The sequence below is a fragment of the Euprymna scolopes genome, chromosome 25 (genome assembly GCF_053919585.1).
Source record: "Euprymna scolopes isolate OS-2025 chromosome 25, ASM5391958v1, whole genome shotgun sequence".
Lineage (NCBI taxonomy): Eukaryota > Metazoa > Mollusca > Cephalopoda > Sepiida > Sepiolidae > Euprymna > Euprymna scolopes.
The window spans coordinates 89,920,034-89,940,061 of record NC_136506.1 but is presented as its reverse complement, the minus strand read 5'-3'; the positions used below and the strand labels follow the sequence as shown (position 1 = coordinate 89,940,061).

Sequence of the window (20,028 nt, the reverse complement as noted above, 5' to 3'; positions counted from 1 at the left end):
GTTTAACGACTCTTGAACACTTTTCGGGTGATTTAATGCCGAACACAGTCATTTTGGGAAAAAAGTTTTTATTCTTCAAGTTCTTTATGCCTTTGAATATTTATTCATGGAATTTAGTTTGGTTGTTTTGTTTTACAGCATATCAACCCTTTTCGGATCATTTAATGCCTAATCCAGTAATTTTGGAAGAAAAATTAGGCACATGTGCACTACTGCGAAGGAGCCACTTTGTGTTTTCAGTTTCAACATTTGGAGAGTATGTAACATAGTGCATGGAATATCAGCAGCAGCGGAGGATGGCTGACTTGCAAAGAGATTGTCAGCAGCAGTAGCCTAAAACGCGCATATGTACATTAGGAAGTGTGCGCAAGAAGAAAAAAGAAAAAATGGGAAAAATGCACCACGTGCGCGGGAGAGAGGCAAAGTGCGACATCGAAGAAAACGAACTTGTAAAGTCGAGAACGAGAATGGGCCGGCTGGGCCCAGCATGCGGTCGGAAGAAAGAGAAACGCTGTCAAAGATAAAATGTTAATTAACGGTAATAAATGCTTTTGTAAAAAAGTGAAAAAAAATGGATTTTGATTTCTTTCTTTCCTTTGTTTGCAACTGCAAATTACAAGTGTCAGCAGGAACAATTGTCATTCATTCATTAAAAATAGGCATAACAAGCCGCGCGTGCGTGGTCCCCCTCTTGTGCTACACGTGAGATGATGCCACAAAAAATAGTGAAGAAATGATGAATGAGAGAAGTGGGAAGGGTCAACCTTGCCTTCACATTTTCAACAAGTTTCAGAATAATCTAATGGATGGGGCCAAAGTTATGGGGTAAAAAGTGTCATTTTTTTTGCAATTTTGGGACATTTGTGACCCCTTTTGAGCTCCTGTGAACGCCGAACCCCTGTGAAAATAGACGAACGATGCAGTTTCACGCCTTAAGACATGTACAATTGAATTCAGCACCATGGAAAACTAGTATATAGACATACAATATATAGACAAATATCAAGTTTTTGAGTAACATGAAAAAAGAGCTCCAGAAAGGCATGTTTTTTTTTAGCCCTAAAAGTCCCAGAGGGATGCGAACCAAAATTTTGCCAGGGTCACCCATACTGAATTTATATTTAGAACAATAGCCTCCACATTTTGGACAAGTTTCAGAAAAATCTGATGGATGGATCAAACGGTATGGGGCAAAAAGTGTAATTTTTGGCCATTTGGGGGCATTTTTGACCTCTTTTGAGCCCCTGGGAACACCGAATCCCAGTGTAAATGAATAACGGTGCAGTTTCAGTCCTTAACACATTTATATTTGAGTTGACTACCGTGAAAAACACTATATAGTCAGAAATATCAAGTTTTTGTTGAGAAATGTGAAAAAGAGCCACAAAAAGGGGAGTTTTAAGCACTAAAAGTCCCCGGGGACGTAACCAAAATTTTGCTAGGGTCACCCATACTGAATTTATATTAAGAACAATGGGCTCCGCATTTGGCCAAGTTTCAAAAAAATCTAATAGATGGATCAAAAGTTACGGGCAAAATGTGTCGTTTTTGGCCATTTTGGGGTCACTTTTTTTTTTTTTTTTACCTCTTTTGAGCCCCTAGGGGCACAACGGGAATTCTTGTGTAAATTTTTTTTTACTGTGCACATCTATTTAATGAAATACAATTTGTGGCAATAGTCCGGACTAACGGACGCACAGACTCAACGGACGCACGCAAGTACGGAAGCATGGACGCCACTAAAAACATAGGTTCCTCTCCGATAAATCGGGGGACCAATAATATATTTTGGACTTTGTTACGAAAATTTGAAAATTTTGAAAATAAAATCTCAAAATGTACACGCATTTCAATAATGCGTATTCAAAATATTTGTAAATGTTAAAAGTGATACATTTTGACAACTTTCTTTCGTTTATTTCCAACAATCTAATTTAATGATTATATTTATTAATTACGAAATTGTCAGAATTTTCAGTTTGTTACAAAAAAATTTTTAATCTTAATTTTGTATTTTGTATTATCATAATTTTTAAAAATCTATTTTAATCTAGTAAATGTGTAACAAAAATGATGCAAGGCCTGAAAGTGACGTCAAACAAAAGTCAGTCACAAGTCTGAATGCAAAGCCCGGAAGTGACGTCAAACAGAAGTCAGTCATAAGTCTGAATGCAAGGCCTGGGAGTGACGTCAAACAAAAGTCGGTCACAAGTCTGAATGCAAAGCCCAACAGATGACGTAAAAGGGGGACTAATTTTACGATGTAAATGTTTAACCCACATTTTAGAACAATACATGATTGGAATGTTATCGGCCAAATAAAAGGAGATTGGAGAGCGACCGCGAGAGAGCGCGACACGAGAGGCATGCTAAGCAAAGCATTCTTCTTCACACACCATCGTTCTCGTCACGTATGCCATTAGACTTGCCAGCTGCCATTCGAAACTCGAAATGTAATATTTTAAATAAAAAGTATATTTTTAGAACCAACTTTGCGCGTTTTTATTATCGCCAACAAGTGTTTAATCGAGAAATGACAAAAATTGATTTTTTAGAAAGTAAATAGACTTAAAAACGCATTCAACAACCGGCCACCAGCGAAATATAACGAGGTCATTTAATGTTAAAATCCAATAATTAAAAAAAACTGTTATATGTTGTTTATATCTCCAAATACTTATTTATGGTGTTTTGTTTTGTTGTTTTGTATAGAAAACGTGTTTTTAGTTTTTTTCATTTGCAAAACATGAATGAGTTTTGTAAAACATCATTGAGTTCGAAATGAATATTTTTTTAGTAAAATTGAACCATGACACTTGACTTTTGTATATTTTACTTTAATTCAAGTGATTATGTAAAAATAATTTCATAAAATCAATAGAGGGTTCTTTGATAAGACAGGGGCGCGTCCGAAATGAATGTTTCCCTTTAGAGCACAATGGAAACATAATACTGTACTTTTGTATTTTAAACATTAAGTAAAGCTATTATTTACAGATAATTTTATAAAATGAACAGTAGATTCTCTACAGTGCAATGTAGACTACAATTTATTGTGGGCTAAATCACTGCGAGGAGGCATGTGAAACTTCTTCCTGGTGCAATGCGGGAGGTATTCCTACGTAGAACAGGCAATTAATCGATAAAAAAAATGGGCGATTTCACCGATTTCAATGACAATAACAGTACGGAGGTGGTGGAACATTTGCTAATCCGCATTCAATCCTGGAGAACGTCGGGTCTGCCTGCTAATATATAAGTAGATATATATGGGCTGATGCAAAGGACGGACAAATCATTGAAACAAGAATAAAATAAATCAGAATGAATATTAAACATGGAACTTAAGAATTATAATCAACTTACGCAACAGACACTATACTATTATTGCTATATCTGAAGCCGAAATTGATATTGTTCAATACTTAATACAGAGAGCTAGTGCAGTAGCTGTTCTTTTGTCATGATACTATCTCAGCAGACATAATCTCCTTCTTTTGGGAGTCAGTAGCATATTTTCTTTCGTGATATATAATAGCAAAACTATGCGACCAGATGAAGGAGATGATGGTGATGACGACGACAATGACTGTTAAAACCATAGTACCGAGATCAAAGAGAGCCAACTCCTTTTCTGTTCCAGGCAGAATTCTCTCTTTCCTTTTACCTCGGTTATGTGAGCTCTCGCGTCTCAACGAATGGGACGAGACATGTAGGCGAACAAAAAGATGACTTTTAATCGGGGAAAATAAAAGTTGGCGATATATTACTTTTGTCCGTGATAGTTGTGCCACAGAAACTCAAACAATAGCGGACTGAGACTGATAGATGCAATTTGTATCATTCTATGCGTTGCCTCCTTGTAAATATAATGTCTACGTTAAGCCAACTGTGAGTATCCTCATTTCTTCACTACTTTCTGTCATTCATGTGCTACACACATACACACGTATATTCGTCTTCAGGCAAAATCTTATGCAAGGCATTAATAGTTATGACATACTAAGATATTCACTCACAACAACGATGATGATGATGATGATGACGAAGAAAATTGTTGTAAAACTTATAATTTTAGAAGAACTTAGAACAGTCTAGAAAAATATTGGAAAAAAAAAAGAACAGAGGAAATTGAAATTCGAAAGAAGTGTGGCACCGCACGACGCACGGCAAAAAATGAAAACAAAAAAATGTCCACAATAACCAAAATGCAAAAGTGCTACTATTTTAATTTGCGGTTGATTTGTATTATTTGGATGCCCAGAATAATGGTTTCATCTCCGTTGTTATTCTCACAACGTTTCGACCGATGTAACCTCCGACTTTTCGGTTCTAGTTTGAACCACAGGTTTGATCTAGGAGAGATAACTTAAAAACTCAGTTTTCGCTAATTATCTTCGAAAACTTTTTTTTCATTGATTAATTTTCGACCTCATCATTTTTCGTAATTTTTGGTTATTTTCACTACTGCGACATGAAAATTAAGGATATTGTTTTTACTTGCAATTCAATATTTCGATTTTTGTTAACGAGAACGGTTTTCGAAGACAATTAATGCAGATTGAGTTTTTAGTTATCTCCCCTAGATAAAACCCGCGATTCAAACTAGCGCCTGATCTTCTTTCAGGTGTATCTTTACAATGAATGCTATTAGTGAATGGTGAAAAAGTTTTTTATTATTTTTTTTTTTTTTGACAACCAAGATTCAGAAACACTCAGGTTGATTGTTTTAATGTGAAGACTAACTTATTTTGATTTGATGTGACGTTACACACGTTTAGACACGTTTAAATATGTAGGGACCCAACACGTTGTAGATTCCGTCGCAAAGGAGACAAAGACAAGGAACAGGACAGAAATTCAACTCGCTGTTTCAGGTATTAAGAAAAGATCTTTATTCCTCATTCTTTTTCCACGTGTGACTTCACCCACGTCTCTAACGCAGTCGTGATCTTCTCGAATGTAATCCACGGGCTGCGCACACGATTTCTTTTTATCGTGTATTTTTTTTCCTTGCCGTGACGTCACTTCGCAAACAGCTGGGTCATTTGCATACAACTGCCATACGCGCGTCCGCGCTCGGTTATATTGAGGTTACAGTGAAGACGATTATTAGGTTGAGAAACCGCAGACGCTAATATACGAGTCATTCACATTTTCAAGCAGGTTGCTTCAATATCTTGCATGATAAACATCGGATGCCGTTCAATAAACGTGATATATACAAAAGTATCAACAGATTCTAAACATAGTGTTTTAGTTTAGCCCAGATGCTTTCAATACCTAAATATTTTGATAACAAATTCCCGACATTACAAGAAAGTCTGTTGTTTTTATTTTAAATGCTCTGGATTATGCTTGTGTTCGAGGAGGCAGAGAAATAATCTTGTCGCTAGCGGATTCGTTTCCAGGCAGTTTTTTTAACTGCTGAATTTAAACGTAAACATAATTTCTAGTGGCGTTGCTTAAAACAGATGATGTTAACGCGATTAAATCATATTGGTTTTACATAGAAGATTAGATTAAAAATATAAAACATCAAACCTTAATTTATTTTTTATGAGAACACGGCTTTTACAGTTATGGATGGGCCAAATAAGTTGTAATTGTTCTCCACCTCTCTCGCAAACTGTACCAGTCTAATAATAATCACTGGAGCATTTTTATTTATAAAGACACGACATATAGTTACTGATCGTCCAAATAAATTATAATTGTTAGCCATCTCTGTCCACGTCTAATAATCACTAGACGCATTTATTTATGAAAATCAGATTTATATAGTAACAGATAGTCAAATAAGTGTTTTCCATATCTCCCAAAATATTGTTCCAGTCTAATAATAATCACTGGATTCATTTATTTGTAAAATTGCGACAGTTACGGATAGGCCAAATAAGTTATAATTGCCCTCCATATCTCTAAAAAATTGTTCCACTCTAATAATAATGATTAGATGTATTTATTTAAAAAAACAAGACTTATAGTTACAGAGGTTCAAATTAGTTATAATTGCTCTCCATCTCTCCATAAAAATGTCCCAGTCTAATAATAATTGTTCGATGCATTTATTAATGAAAATAGGACGTGTATGATTACGGATGATTCAAATAAATTATAATTGCTCTCTATCTCTCCACGAAATTGCCCCAGTCTAATAATAATTGCATTTATTTATGAAAACGCAATTTGTATGGTTACAGATAGTCCAAATAAGTTATAATTACTTTCCATCTCTCAAAAGACTGTTCAAGTCTAATAATGATAATAAGTTGCATTTATTTATAAAAATACGACTAGTATGGCTACGGATGGTCCAAATAAGTTATTATTGTCCTCCAGTTCACAGTTCCAAATAAGTCATCTTAGCGATCACTTAAGCCTTCGTCGAAAAAAAACAAAAAACAAACAAAAAAAACACTCACAATATCAGGTGAATATGGTGGTTGTTTCGATGCGTCGATGTTTCTTTGTTGTTGGTTGGTTGTTTTTGTTTTACGGCATATCAACCCTTTTCAGGTTATTTAATGCCGAATTCAAAGATTTTGAAGAAAATTTTTTAAATAGAATATATTTGTTGTTTTCAAGTTGGTTTCTACTTAGCCCATAGTTGGGATCCTAACAGGTGCTACCACTCCGGGTCAGAGTGGACCTGGGAGCCATGGCAATTAAAGGGTGGCTTTACACTCCTCAAAGCCCGCAAGCTGAGGCCTCACCACTGGATATAGTTTAAGGTCATATCCAGGACATCGAGGTTTCTTTGATCAGGAATTACTTGAAGCTTAATGAGTTCTGAGAAGCTTAATTGAATCAATAAAGAAGTGTGTGTACATACAAAACATTATCCACTCTATAATAATGTTTAGCGTGTATTTATTTGTACATAAATATATATCCATCACGTAACATAAAAGTTTGCAACTCGAATCAGACGCGAGATGACACCAATCTATTTCAATGATGTTTTCTTTTCGATTCTGCTATCCATAGTGATTTATGCGTTTTTTTTAAAACCTTCTTTCCGATTTTTTGTTTACTTCTAGTTTGGAACATTTTATTTCTTTTATGATCGATTTATATGAGTCACCGTTATTTTCCTGCGATTCGTTCTTCTAAAGATCTCGTATTTAGGTTCAAAATTCAAAGCAAGAAGTTATTCACAAAATATAGATGCTATTCGCAACACATTAATAATGTATATAATTGAACACTAATTATTCTTTATAGCTAGAGAGTGTTTCATGCTTACGCAATCACCAGTGTAAGAGTGATAATTCCTGCTGGTCATAAGATTCGAACATAGCCATGAAATCACCTTTTGTTCTATTTGCTAAGCCTTTACCTCAGGGCCATCAAACGTTTGTCACCAGAATGAAGGGAATCAAGAACTATTAAACGTCAAATTCGGACGAGTACATTAGACCGATGTAACTTCCGACCTTTCGGCGCTAGTGTTAATCACGGGTTTGATCAAGGGGAGATAACTGTTTTGGCTTATAGTCTTCAAAAACTGTTTTCCTCATTAATTAATTTTCGACCTCATCATTTTTCGTAATTTTTGGTTATTTTCACTACTGCGACATGAAAATTAAAGAGATTATTTTTACTTGCAATTCAATATTTCGAGTTTTATTAATGAGAACGGTTTTCAAAGACGATTAGTGCAAATTGAGTTTTTAGTTATCTCCCTTAGATAAAACCCGCGATTCAAAGTAGCGCCTGACTTTCTTTCAGGTGTATCTTTACAATGAATGCTATTAGTGAATGGTGAAAAAGAAAAAAAAAATGGGTAAACAAGTATATAAACAAAGGAAATTGCTCCAGACCCTTACATTGTGATGTGGATTAATCAAAATACGGTTTGGATCATTTTACCACACTGCTATCAAAGACATTCACTTCGGATTTTATCATGCAATTTAGATGTGAATTTTTATATCCTTTTCATTAACTTCCCTTACTCTATGATATTTAAATACTTAAAAAAACTTTTAATTGTGATTTTCCATGTTTCACTGACTTTAGCAAATAAGGTGTAAACCATTATAATTATTTGCTAATATTTTCTCCTCTGAAGAGATGGTAGACATCGAAATCCTATAGGATAAGGAGTTATAATATTTCAAACGTATTCTTTGTCTTACATAGAATAATAAAAATCTTTTGATTTGAAATTCAAACATTTCACGTCATATATTTTTAAATTCATTGAATGACTAAAATTTGATTACACACACACACACACACACACACACACACACACACACACACACACACACACACACACACACACACATATATATATATCTATATGAATATGGCGGGGGAGAAAAACCCCTGAAAAACGAAAAATAAGCCGGGGCGGGATTGCATAGAACCTTATTTGATTTCTATGTTATATTTTCCCTGCTTATTTTTCGTTTTTATTTTTTTTCTCACCCCACCCGAGCCATATTCATGACTTTTATATTTTAATTGTAATTTTCCTCGATTTAGCTCTGTTGAGCGAGGAAGAAAACCTGGTAGCTAGCCTTTATTTTTCGTCTAAGTTTTTTAAATTACATTTTCACACCAAACACGGCACATTGCCACTCTGATGTAGAGGGCTACTATCAAGGACCTAAGTTGCAGGGGCAATATATAGGGAGGTTAGCAGCAAGATGTTTGTTCACATTACACTTAATTTCTGCATGTCAGTACAATTGGGGAAGCAGGAAATGAAGGGAATTCCAAAGTCCTGCAGTTCTGGGGAAGAAACTATTAGAGTAGAAGGCCTTCTTATTTCTACGGATCTCAACTGTGTAGGGGTGGGATTTTGCTGTTTGTCGGGTTTGTCGGGGGTGTCTTCGTCGAGGACGTACATGGGCTTGTAGTTCATCAGAGCATATGTATATATATATATATATATATATATATATATATATATATATATATATATACTACTTAATTTACTCACATAAAATTAATATACGAAAGTATAGATTTATGCGTGAACTTTAAGTATTTACTTCAAAAGTGCTCAATACGTAGGTAGAGTTAGTTAGTAATTTATAAAATATATATATGGCAATTAAGCTACACTGAATATTCCGCGTTTCATCCACTCTAGGACTCTTCAGACTTATGCGCGAATTCTGTGGTTGTTTATCGTTTTTATATGCTTCTCAGTCGCATTTTTTTTTACCATAACACAACACACTAATTGACTGGTTCACCTGTCTCCTGCCAAACTTAGCAACGGGGTCAGCATCTATTTAGTTGCTGAGTCAAACGGGACCCTTTGTATCGTTGATTTAGAAAAAAAAAAAAAGAAATATTAAAACGTAAGACATCTAAAAAAAAAAAAATGAAAATAAGAAAACGAAACGCAATAAAGCACAGAAGATTCGCTTACAAGTGGGAAATCCGGGGCTTTCGCAGCTGTGCATCGAGTGTAATTGGCTCGAAGCGCCCACGTTCCATTCGCATCACATTTTCGACTGGCATTTTCTGTAAGTACAATAAAACAAACAAAATAAAAATAAAATTGATATATCACTCATATTTTATGAACACATGAAGTGCAGAATATATACCTAAGATCTTAGATATCAGTTTGTATAACTGCATGTATGAATATCTATCTATCTATATATCTATATATATCTATATATATATATCTATATATATATATATATATATATATATATATATATATATATATAGTATAAATGGTAATTAATAAAAACTGAAGAAAGTGCTCAATACTGTTGTTGAGCAAATGTGCGTTTTATTTTTTTATTACTGTATCCATCTGTTAAGTTACATTATTGTTTCAGCTACCCGGCCGTTTTTTTTTGTTTTTATTTGCCGTCCGTAGCTTCCTCAGACTTTTACAGAAATGCTCGTAGCTTAAACAATAATGTAACTTAACAGAAAGATACGGTAATAAAAATAAAACGTATATATATATATATATATATATATATATATATATATATATATATATATATAAGTGAACGCGTCTGTGTGTGTATCAGTGTGTTTGTGTGTGTGTGTACATTTCCCTACGCAATAACTCTGTCAATTTTAAGTCTACAGACTCGAAATTTGATATACAGGGTGCTGAGATTTGGAAAAATCTTTGTAATCCGTTCTCTGCCAGAAATTTTGCTGCTAAGGAGTCAAAGTTTAACAATTTGACCTTTGAGAACTCTACCAAACTCCTCCGCCAATTTTGGGTCTAATCACTTGTAATTTTAGATATAGGTTCATTGGACATGGATCTAACTTAATAACATGATTTGAGCCTAATAAAATAAATGTTAAGGGGTCATAATAGGGGTCAAAGTTAAAAAAATTGACCCTTTTTTCTTTTTTTGCTCAACATACACCTCCAATCACCGGGGCAACATCGGGCTGAAATGCTAATATATATATATATATATATATATATATAAACACAACACACTTATATATATTTGAAATTGGTATATTTAGACCGCATTTTTTTTAAGTAGTCAGCATATATAGTTGAGCACTTTCAGCTGAATTAAAAAGTCCGTCAATTTAGCTCTTACTGGCAGATCATCATATAATGATTAGATCACTCTGACTGACGTTAAAAACATTTAATAAAATAAATGTTTAAAATTTAACAACATTTCTCGCGGCTAAGGGTAGCCAAATGGCTATGGTCCTTGCCAATGAAGCCTGAGATGGCTTCTGTCGCCGGGTTCGAATTTATCGACTGGTGTTAATTGTGACACTCTGCACTGAAGATTTCTGAAAAGATGAAACACTAGTGCCAGTAGGTATTTAATAATTATATATATATATATATATATATATATATATATATATATATATATATATATATATATATATATATATGGTATCCATACGTTGACCTAAATATTTATAGTTACTGTACTTTGTTATTATCGGTGAACAATAAAATCTTAACGTATACAAATCGAGCGTTCAATTCTTAATAGGTGAAATGAAAGAAAGGATTATCTCCCCTGGAAGATATGTCGATACTTACAAAATGTTGCAATGGCAAAAATATTGACCGATCGTTGAACAGATGGTGTGACCTACATTAATTAGCCTGCTGTAAGAAAGCGGTGTTATCTATTATGATCGACCGCATGGGAAACAAACAAACAAACAAACAAACAAACAAAAAAAAAAACGCAGGAACAAATGAATTAGCCTCAATCTATACGCGGGATAAATACCTTGCTTTTACTAAAACGATGGCTATAGTCGTGAGCATCTTGATCGAAGAAGTGGTTTAGGCCAGCAGGTATACAATTCAATAAGACCCGTATACTTTATTACAACGAGCTGTATATATATTCGGCGTTGTCAGGGTGAAAAATATTGGTAGACGGAGAGTTTAGTCACGTACTATTCAGCATAGACGTACTTCTTATAATTTTCCTGAAAGTGGATCACGTGTTGAATTTATGGAAACATAAAATACACCCATTTTTATCCATGAAACTTGAACATGAAGTAATTTAATGGGGAAATAACTCTCACAGCTAAAATCAATAAATTTACTTCCGATTTTAAAGGCAAATAATAATTAACCATAAACTAAATTAAATTAAAAAATACATTAATTAAACTTTAAGTAATATTTCTAAATAGAACAATGAAGACAGTTCTATTACAACAATATTTTAATAAAATTGAACTTATTATTAAAATAGAATTTCTTTAATGTAATAAATTAGGTTGGAATTTTGTCGCTTTTTAATCTACTACATTTTTTAAACGATGATTTAACTTGGAAATAAATAAATTAAAATAACTTGAACCAAAACCAAAACCAAAACCAAAACCAAAACCAAAAATACATAAAATATAACAAATAGATTTTCAGTTAGTTTATTTTTCTAATATATATATATATATATATATATATATATATATATATATATATATATATATATATATATATATATATATATATATATACTAGCAAAAGTACCCGTCGTTTCCTGGGTTCAAAAACAGCTTACAGAAAATGGACTCTGATTTATGAAAGTATGATAGGTTATGAAAAGGGAAGGTTGTAAATTTGGGTTGAATTTGGGGGGTATCAAAACCAAAGCAAAATATGATGAAAGTTAAAATAAAATAGATAAACCCCATAATTTATTATACCATACCTGTTCACACTGAAACACTTATCACAATATTCTGTGGATCTATATTAAAAACCTTGTTAAACTTTGTGACATATTTCCATTCTATGGAGGTCAGGTGCGAACGAACACCGCATAATTTTATTATACCATATTTCTTCAAACAGAAACACAATTATCAAAGTATACTTACGCAGATAGATATGAAGAGTATTTATTAAAGTTTGTGCCTATTTCCATTCTATGGAGGCCATGCGCGAACGCAGACCCCACAATTTTATTATACCATCCCTATTTAAGTTAAAACATACTTATCAAAGTATTCTTATGTACATTTATATCAAAAACATTGTAAACGTTTTTTTTATATAAATTTTTAAATTTTTTATTTCCATACTTTGTGGACCAAGCACGAATGCAGACCCCACAATTTTAATGAACCACTGTTTTACAGGATCAAAAATACCCATTACTTTGTCTCGACACATCTTCTATCATTATATGTAATCAGTTTTTTAAAATAGCCAACCATATAGGAGCCTATTCGTGACCACACACACATATACACACACACACACACACACACAGACATTCAGCTTTTTATATATATATATATATATATATATATAATTTAAAGGAGATTAGAACAATAGTCTAAAGAGCTGAGTGTATTTCAATGTAACAGTGAAATTACTAGTTTTATTAAAATACAGGAAAGAGAAAGTGCTCGTTGTAATTTAGATATATAATAAGCTCGATAGGTAAATATCCTAGAGCTAATTCAATATTAAGTAATGTGATTGATAATTTAAAAATCAAATTATAATTAAATTAAAAATCCGTTTCATAAGAAGGAACAACAACAAAATCAATAATCTGTACGATCGTTTCGTTTTTTTTTTAAATTCATCATTCAATAAGGTGAAAAGCTATAGCAAACATCACATATGAGTATTTTAACCATAGTTCCTGATTTCAAAAGGCGAAAAATTAAAAGATACATCTGCCTTACTTTTAATGCTAGGTTTATTTATGGTGTCTTTTAAATTTAATAAAAACCCTTCAAAATTTGCTGACGAGGAGACCTTGCTTATTAAAAAACTATATGTAATTATTGTCCGTAATTTGATGTCTACCACAATAAAAAGCACTGTTTTCCGAAATTTTAAATCATCAATCACATTACTTAATATATATATATATATATATATATATATATATATATATATATATATATATATATATATATAAGCGAGATAAGACACTGATTAGAATTCAGGTGAAAATCTTGATAGATATTATTGAAGTAATACTTTCAGGCTGATCCTAGCCAAAAAGAATAGAGAAATATATAAATGTAGTGGTTAAATTGAAGTTCTGACTCCCCCCCAATATATAGACATATATATTCGAATTAAGAATTTATTGCTTGACACACTAAATATATAGAATGGCTTATGTTCAATTCCTTAATCCATGGATTAAGGAAATTAACATAACCCCTTCCTTTTGTCAAACAATAAATTCTTAATTCGAATATATTTGCCTATATATTGTTTTTTCAGAATTTAAAATTAAACCACTAATTCATATATATATATATATATATATATATATATATATATATATATATATATATATATATTACATAATCAACACCTTTCTCACAGCACTTTTGCCAGCAATGAACAATAAATGTGCATCTTTGTCATACGAAGGTCGTTCCAAAAATAAAGTCTCCTATTTTTAAATCTATAAAGTTTAAGAGCTATGAAGACGAGAATGGTACCATAAAAACGAGCGACCTTCTGTGCTTCAGAATTTGTTTTTCTAAATAGTCAACACCATTCTCAGTGCACTTTTGCCAGGAATTCAGTGACACATCTCTGCTTCTGACGCAAGTCCATGACAGGGGTCCCCTACAACAATACCATATCAGAGAAATGAAACATAAGTTCAGTCATCATAATATTGCAATTTGCAATCCCCTCTAATCCATTCAAGCGGAATAAAAATAGGAGGCATTCTTTTGGAACGGCCTTCATATATATATATATATATATATATATATATATATATATATATATATATATATATATATAGTAATACATATTCTGTTTCAATAGAAAAATGCGAGCATGAAAATTAATATGGTTAAGCTTAAACATGGAAAAGTTAAGGACAAGTTGTAAAAACTGGAAAAGAAAGGGACAAGATATTCTAGTAAAAAATATGATAAATTCTTAAAATATTGCAGCATTAGGAATTGATAATATAATCTATAAATTGAATTTAAAAAAAAATTCTTAATGCTGCAATATTTTAAGTTATAAATTTATTATATTTTTTACTAGAATATCTTGTCCTTTTCTTTTCCAGTTTTAACAACTAGTCATTTACTTTTCCATGTTTAAGCTTAACTATATTACTTTTCATGCTCGCATTTTTCTATTGTAATCCATGATTTTTCTAAGCTTCCAATAAATTCACTTGTTCTGTTTAATTTTCGTTTTATTTTGTTGCCCCCATAAATACATATGCAATAACAATGTACGGCACTCGTCTGCTTTCAATAAAATTCCTCAATTAACTCTCCTTCATGCTTTCATTCTCACTTGTTACTTCTCTATTCGAATTAGTAGCAACAGTAATCGGCGAAGCGTCACTCATCTTCTTACATATTTTTACGATTTTGAACACCAGAAAACTCATCATAACTTTTGTTTTCACAATATAGCTGAAAAGGTGATCTATAAACTGTAATAATTGTTTGAAATTTTGTCGAAAAATAAGTGACCGGTGAAGCTTTACAGTAGTTATATATATTTTCAAACATTACCGTGTTTGAATGTTATATAGAATAGGTATAAAGATTTTTATTCATATGAAATATTTCTATATCATTATTATTATTATTATTATTATTATTATTATTATTTTTATTATTATTATTATTATTATTATTATTATTGTTATTACAACAACAACAAAAACAACAACAACAACAACAATAATAATAATAATAATAATAATAATAATGATGATGATGATGATGATGATGATGTTATACCGGCCTTTCTATACATAAGGGAAATTACACCAGTTCTCACTATATATATAGTGCCAGTAATATCTACACCGGTGAGAAGGAGTGTCAATACTCCACTGCCTAGCTGAGCGCTAGTCAGTTATACCCGTATCCCTATATTTGTACCTGTGATGTTAATGCACTTCATTTGTTTAACCAGCCTCGACTTGATTTTCTTCTTTTACTATTGTGTTACGACACAATAATAATAATAATAATAATAATAATAATAATAATAATAATAATAATAATAATAATAATAATAATAATAATAATAATAATAATAATTTGCAGCGGACTACAGAATATCTAGGAAACGTGAAGCAACTACACGCAACTAGCCAAAGAGCTAAAAGATATATGGAAAGTAAAGAAAGTCAAGATAATACCAGTAGATGCACTAGAGAAAATCCCGAAAAACTTGCATAACACAAAGAAACACACTTGGAATCATAAAAACTGAAACTGTATGATTCTAAGTTAACACGCCCACCCCTAACCTTAACCCTAACCCTTCAAATTTTAGTGTCACCATAAACTGACGCTACACCAAATAATTGAAGAGGGTCGAAGAGTATGGAAATACCAAGAATAAAAAACACTAACCAGACCCTCACTGGATGAGTACGAAAATGACTAGGACGTTAGGGAGCCTTATTGTCTCCTCTAAATTCCAATGAAGATCAATGGTCGCTACCAACGAGAAATCAATGGTTTAACGGCGATTGTGATAACGCAAAATAATTTACAAAGATTATCGAAAGAGGTGGTGAATATTGGAGATCTGGAAAGACTTGTGTCATTCATACTCGAGGGCACCCCACAGGTTCTCAAAAAGAATTCTTTTTAATGATGCCCTGTGTGAATACTCCTAAAGAGTATTAATAATAGTAATGGTTGTTGTCAGTGAGTAACCTTTGATGATGGCATGCATAAAAACTACTAGTGAGTAGAAATAATAAGAAATCTGAAAGCAGTTGAAACATTCAAATGTGGAAACGAGGCTGTAGCCCGAGATATATCTAAAACCTTTGACGAGGTTTTGTATGAAGGACTTTTCACAAAAACTGAATCTCACGAAAATTGAATCCTATGGTATTCTTAGACAAGTGTGTCAAAAATACGATTAGCGCGGTACTAGTTTGAACCAACTTGCTTGTGTTCAAGTTAAGTGCATAAGGGTTGAAAGGTTAAGACTTACAGGCTTCAAACTTTTGACATCCAGGCAGGTCAGTGCATATTGAGTGCAAGTTGTGTTTACGGGATTTGCCACACTACACCACGCTTCAATATATAAGGAAACGGACATTTGAGTCCGACTAGAATCAGAGCGAGTCTTGCAAGTCAATATAAGGAAACGGAAAAGAAGAAAGAGATTTGAATCGATTCAGCGATGCAGAGACCCTGTCAGGAATGAGGAAAATCCGAAATAAAGGCTGTCTACACATAATAATATACAAGTCGTGATTTAGGAGCAGGCATGATTAGATCTCCAGATTGAAAGCAACCGTTGTGAGAGACATCGACCAAAGAAAGGAGTAGAGGTACATGTCTTAAAATCTTCTATAGACTGTATGTATGTGATCCCTCCACACACACACACACACACACACACACACACACACACACACACACACACACACACACACACACACACACACGCACACACACACACATCCATGAATGTATACACTCACGTGCACACACAAAGACAGTCGATCAACGGCCAGGTCATAATTATATACACATCATACAAATAATATAGACCGGTACGCAGCACAAATACTCAGCATAATTAGATAGTTTCTAGAGAATAGAAAAATACAGATTCTCCTGTTTTACTGTACCTCTAAACGATGATAGTAAGGAAGGTGTTCCGCAGGGGGGAGGTGATCCTTGGGCTTATGCTATTCCTTATATTCATAAACGAGCTTCCTGGTAAAATTGTATCTCAGCTGGGTATATTTTTTGATGACACCACGCTCTATAATAGATATGAAAGGAAGATGGATGTGCACATACCCAATGCAATGGCAGAACTCTTAGAAATGAATTTCAGTCGGTGGTGAAATGGTACCGTAACAACAACAACAACAATAATAATAATAATAATAATAATAATATATATATATATATATATATATATATATATATATATATATATATATATATAACTACTTCATTTACTGACATAAAATTAATATACGAAAGTAAAGATTTATGCGTAAACTTTAAGTATTTACTTCAAAAGTGCTCAATACGTAGGTAGAGCTAGTTAGTAATTTATAAAATATATATGGCGATTAAGCTACACTGAATATTCGGCGCATAAGCCTGACGAATCCTATAGTGGATGAAACGCCGAATATTCAGTGTAGCTTAATCGCCATATATATTTTATAAATTACTATATATATATATATATATATATATATATATATATATATATATATATATATATATATATATATATATATATATATATTCAAGCAAATATTATTAAATGCAACGGAGACACTTTGCTTTATGATTCTTTTGTTAATTTTTCGATTTTCCGTATAATCCTTTTCATATTGAAATCAAAAATATTAATAAAAGTTCCATAGTTGTTGCTGTCACGAGCGCTTTCGATTCGCCCACGAATCATCTTCAGGTGTTGAAGTAAAAGTGCGAAAATGAAAATTAAAAGTGAAAACTAAACTATGCCGTAAACGGTATTTGGCGATAAGTCAAAATATGTAGAGTCGATGAAAAGTCGATTAAAAAATTCGAGTATTCAAATCAGCAGGTTCGTGGATACCGTTAACGAAGCCCGTCCAATACGAACTACGTAAGACATTTTAGAACGTTACTGCTTTTCTCGAATGCAATATCATTTATAGGTGGTTGAAGGCTTCTAATATATGACGCGTCAAGAGTTTTTAATTTTTTAACATTATTTTCACTTTGTATAATTTTTATGTTGTCAACGAGGACCTTTCTAAGATTGAAGAGGGGACAGTCACGTCGATTTCGACGTATGAGGTTCCGCCACAAACAATTAAGTTGCTCGGAAATACACAAAGATGATTTGTTTATAGTGGTGAAGATTATATGTAGAACCATCCACTCTTTTTGGTATTACTGCTAACCTCCGTCGGTGCAGATAACTGCAACAGGACAGAGTATACAGTAGACTGCAGGTTTTTACATCAGAGTTTCATTCTCCTAGATGCATGTCGCCTTCTCCTCGATGCATATATATATATATATATATATATATATATATATATATATATATATATATATATATAATGTGAATACTATTCAGCAATTAGCGATTTTTGACGAGAATATTCGCAACTACTATCTCCCTCAGTTAATTGTGCTATTCTATACCAATTGAAATTGTCCTATCTTTTATGGACACAATATCTCCCCCCTCTCTCTCTCTTTCTCTCTCTCTCCCTGTCTGTCTGTCTCTCTCTCTCTCTCTCTCTCTCTCTCTCTATATATATATATATATATATATATATATATATATATTATTTGTGAATGATAGTATACAAAAATGAAATCATTACTCATTTAATTGTTCCACGATTAAACTTTTTCCTTTAACAATAACAAACACCCATCTTAAAAGCTGATTATTATGACATAGAGGCCTTCCTTTCAAACTTATCGGCTTAACATTCACAAGCAACATGAATTGGAGCAAATACATTAAATACATTGTAAAGGCTTCTGCAAAGCAGGTGGGCTCTCTCTACCATGCTAGAAACATCCTAACATTAGAGATTATCCTATATATTCACAAAGCCACTATTCGTCCACGCATGAATTTTTGGTTTCACAAATTAGGTGATGTATTTACAATTAGTCTGCTTTTAAACGTCGTAAATAAAGAATTTAAAATCTAATAGTTTTCGCACTATCGATCAATTTCCAACCTTTGTTCCATCACCGCAACGTTGCATCCGCACGCCTGAAGTTTAAATGTAATGTCAACAGGCATTTTTTTTACATAAGCATCACCATTTATCAAGGCCAAGAGGACACTCGAGGATAAGGGTTAAAGAGTGTACAGTAGACAATTGGACAATATAGTAATCGTTAGTAATGGAAATTCAGTAAATTTGTTAACTTATATGGAGCGGTTCATCAAAAACTTGTTTACGTTAGACAACCATATTGTAGTCAGCTGGAAAGCAGGAAAACGAAAGACAATTCCATAGGCGTGCAGTTCTTAGAAAGAAGCTTTGCTCATGGAATCTACGTTTAGGTTTAGGCACAGATAAAGAGTGGGGGGAATTATTTATAGTGTTTCTGATAGACAGGTGTTTCTTGTGAAAGTTTGGCGAGGGAGAACCATAGATTGGAGCTCAGTCGAGCACTTGCCATGAAAATAACGATAAAGCAAAGACAGGCTCGAAATGGATCTTCTGTGAGAAAGAGGTTGCAGGGAAGGGAAAAAGGCATCCCCCACAAGGCTACGAAGTCTATTTTAAATCTATCAAGGCAGGGTAAGTCCTTTCTAGCAGCTCCTGCCCAGATGTGGCAACAGTACTCCATCCTTGGACGTACCTGGCTCTTATATAGATAGAGAATTACATCAGCAGTGAGATATCTACTGGATCAATAGAAGGATCCCACAATTTTTCCAGCAGCCTTGGCAACGGATTTAATGTATGTGTTCCATTTCAGATCAGGAGTAAAGGTCAAGCCCAGAAGCTTGTCAAAACATGAGGCATCCCCAAGACGAGAGCCATTCATTTCAATTGATGCCGGATTGGGATCAGCTGCTGAACTCCCCACGCC

General features: G+C 33.1%; 1 protein-coding gene across 1 annotated transcript in view; it reads right to left on the bottom strand.

Annotated features, from left to right (window-relative positions):
* LOC145247498 (corticotropin-releasing factor receptor 2-like) overlaps window positions 1-20,028 on the bottom strand; it is a 907,054-nt gene that overhangs the window by 355,049 nt on the left and 531,977 nt on the right. Inside the window, exon 4 of the mRNA XM_080109310.1 lies at window positions 9,395-9,489. Coding sequence (XP_079965436.1) covers window positions 9,395-9,489 — 95 coding nt within the window. The remainder of the gene's footprint in view (window positions 1-9,394; window positions 9,490-20,028) is intronic.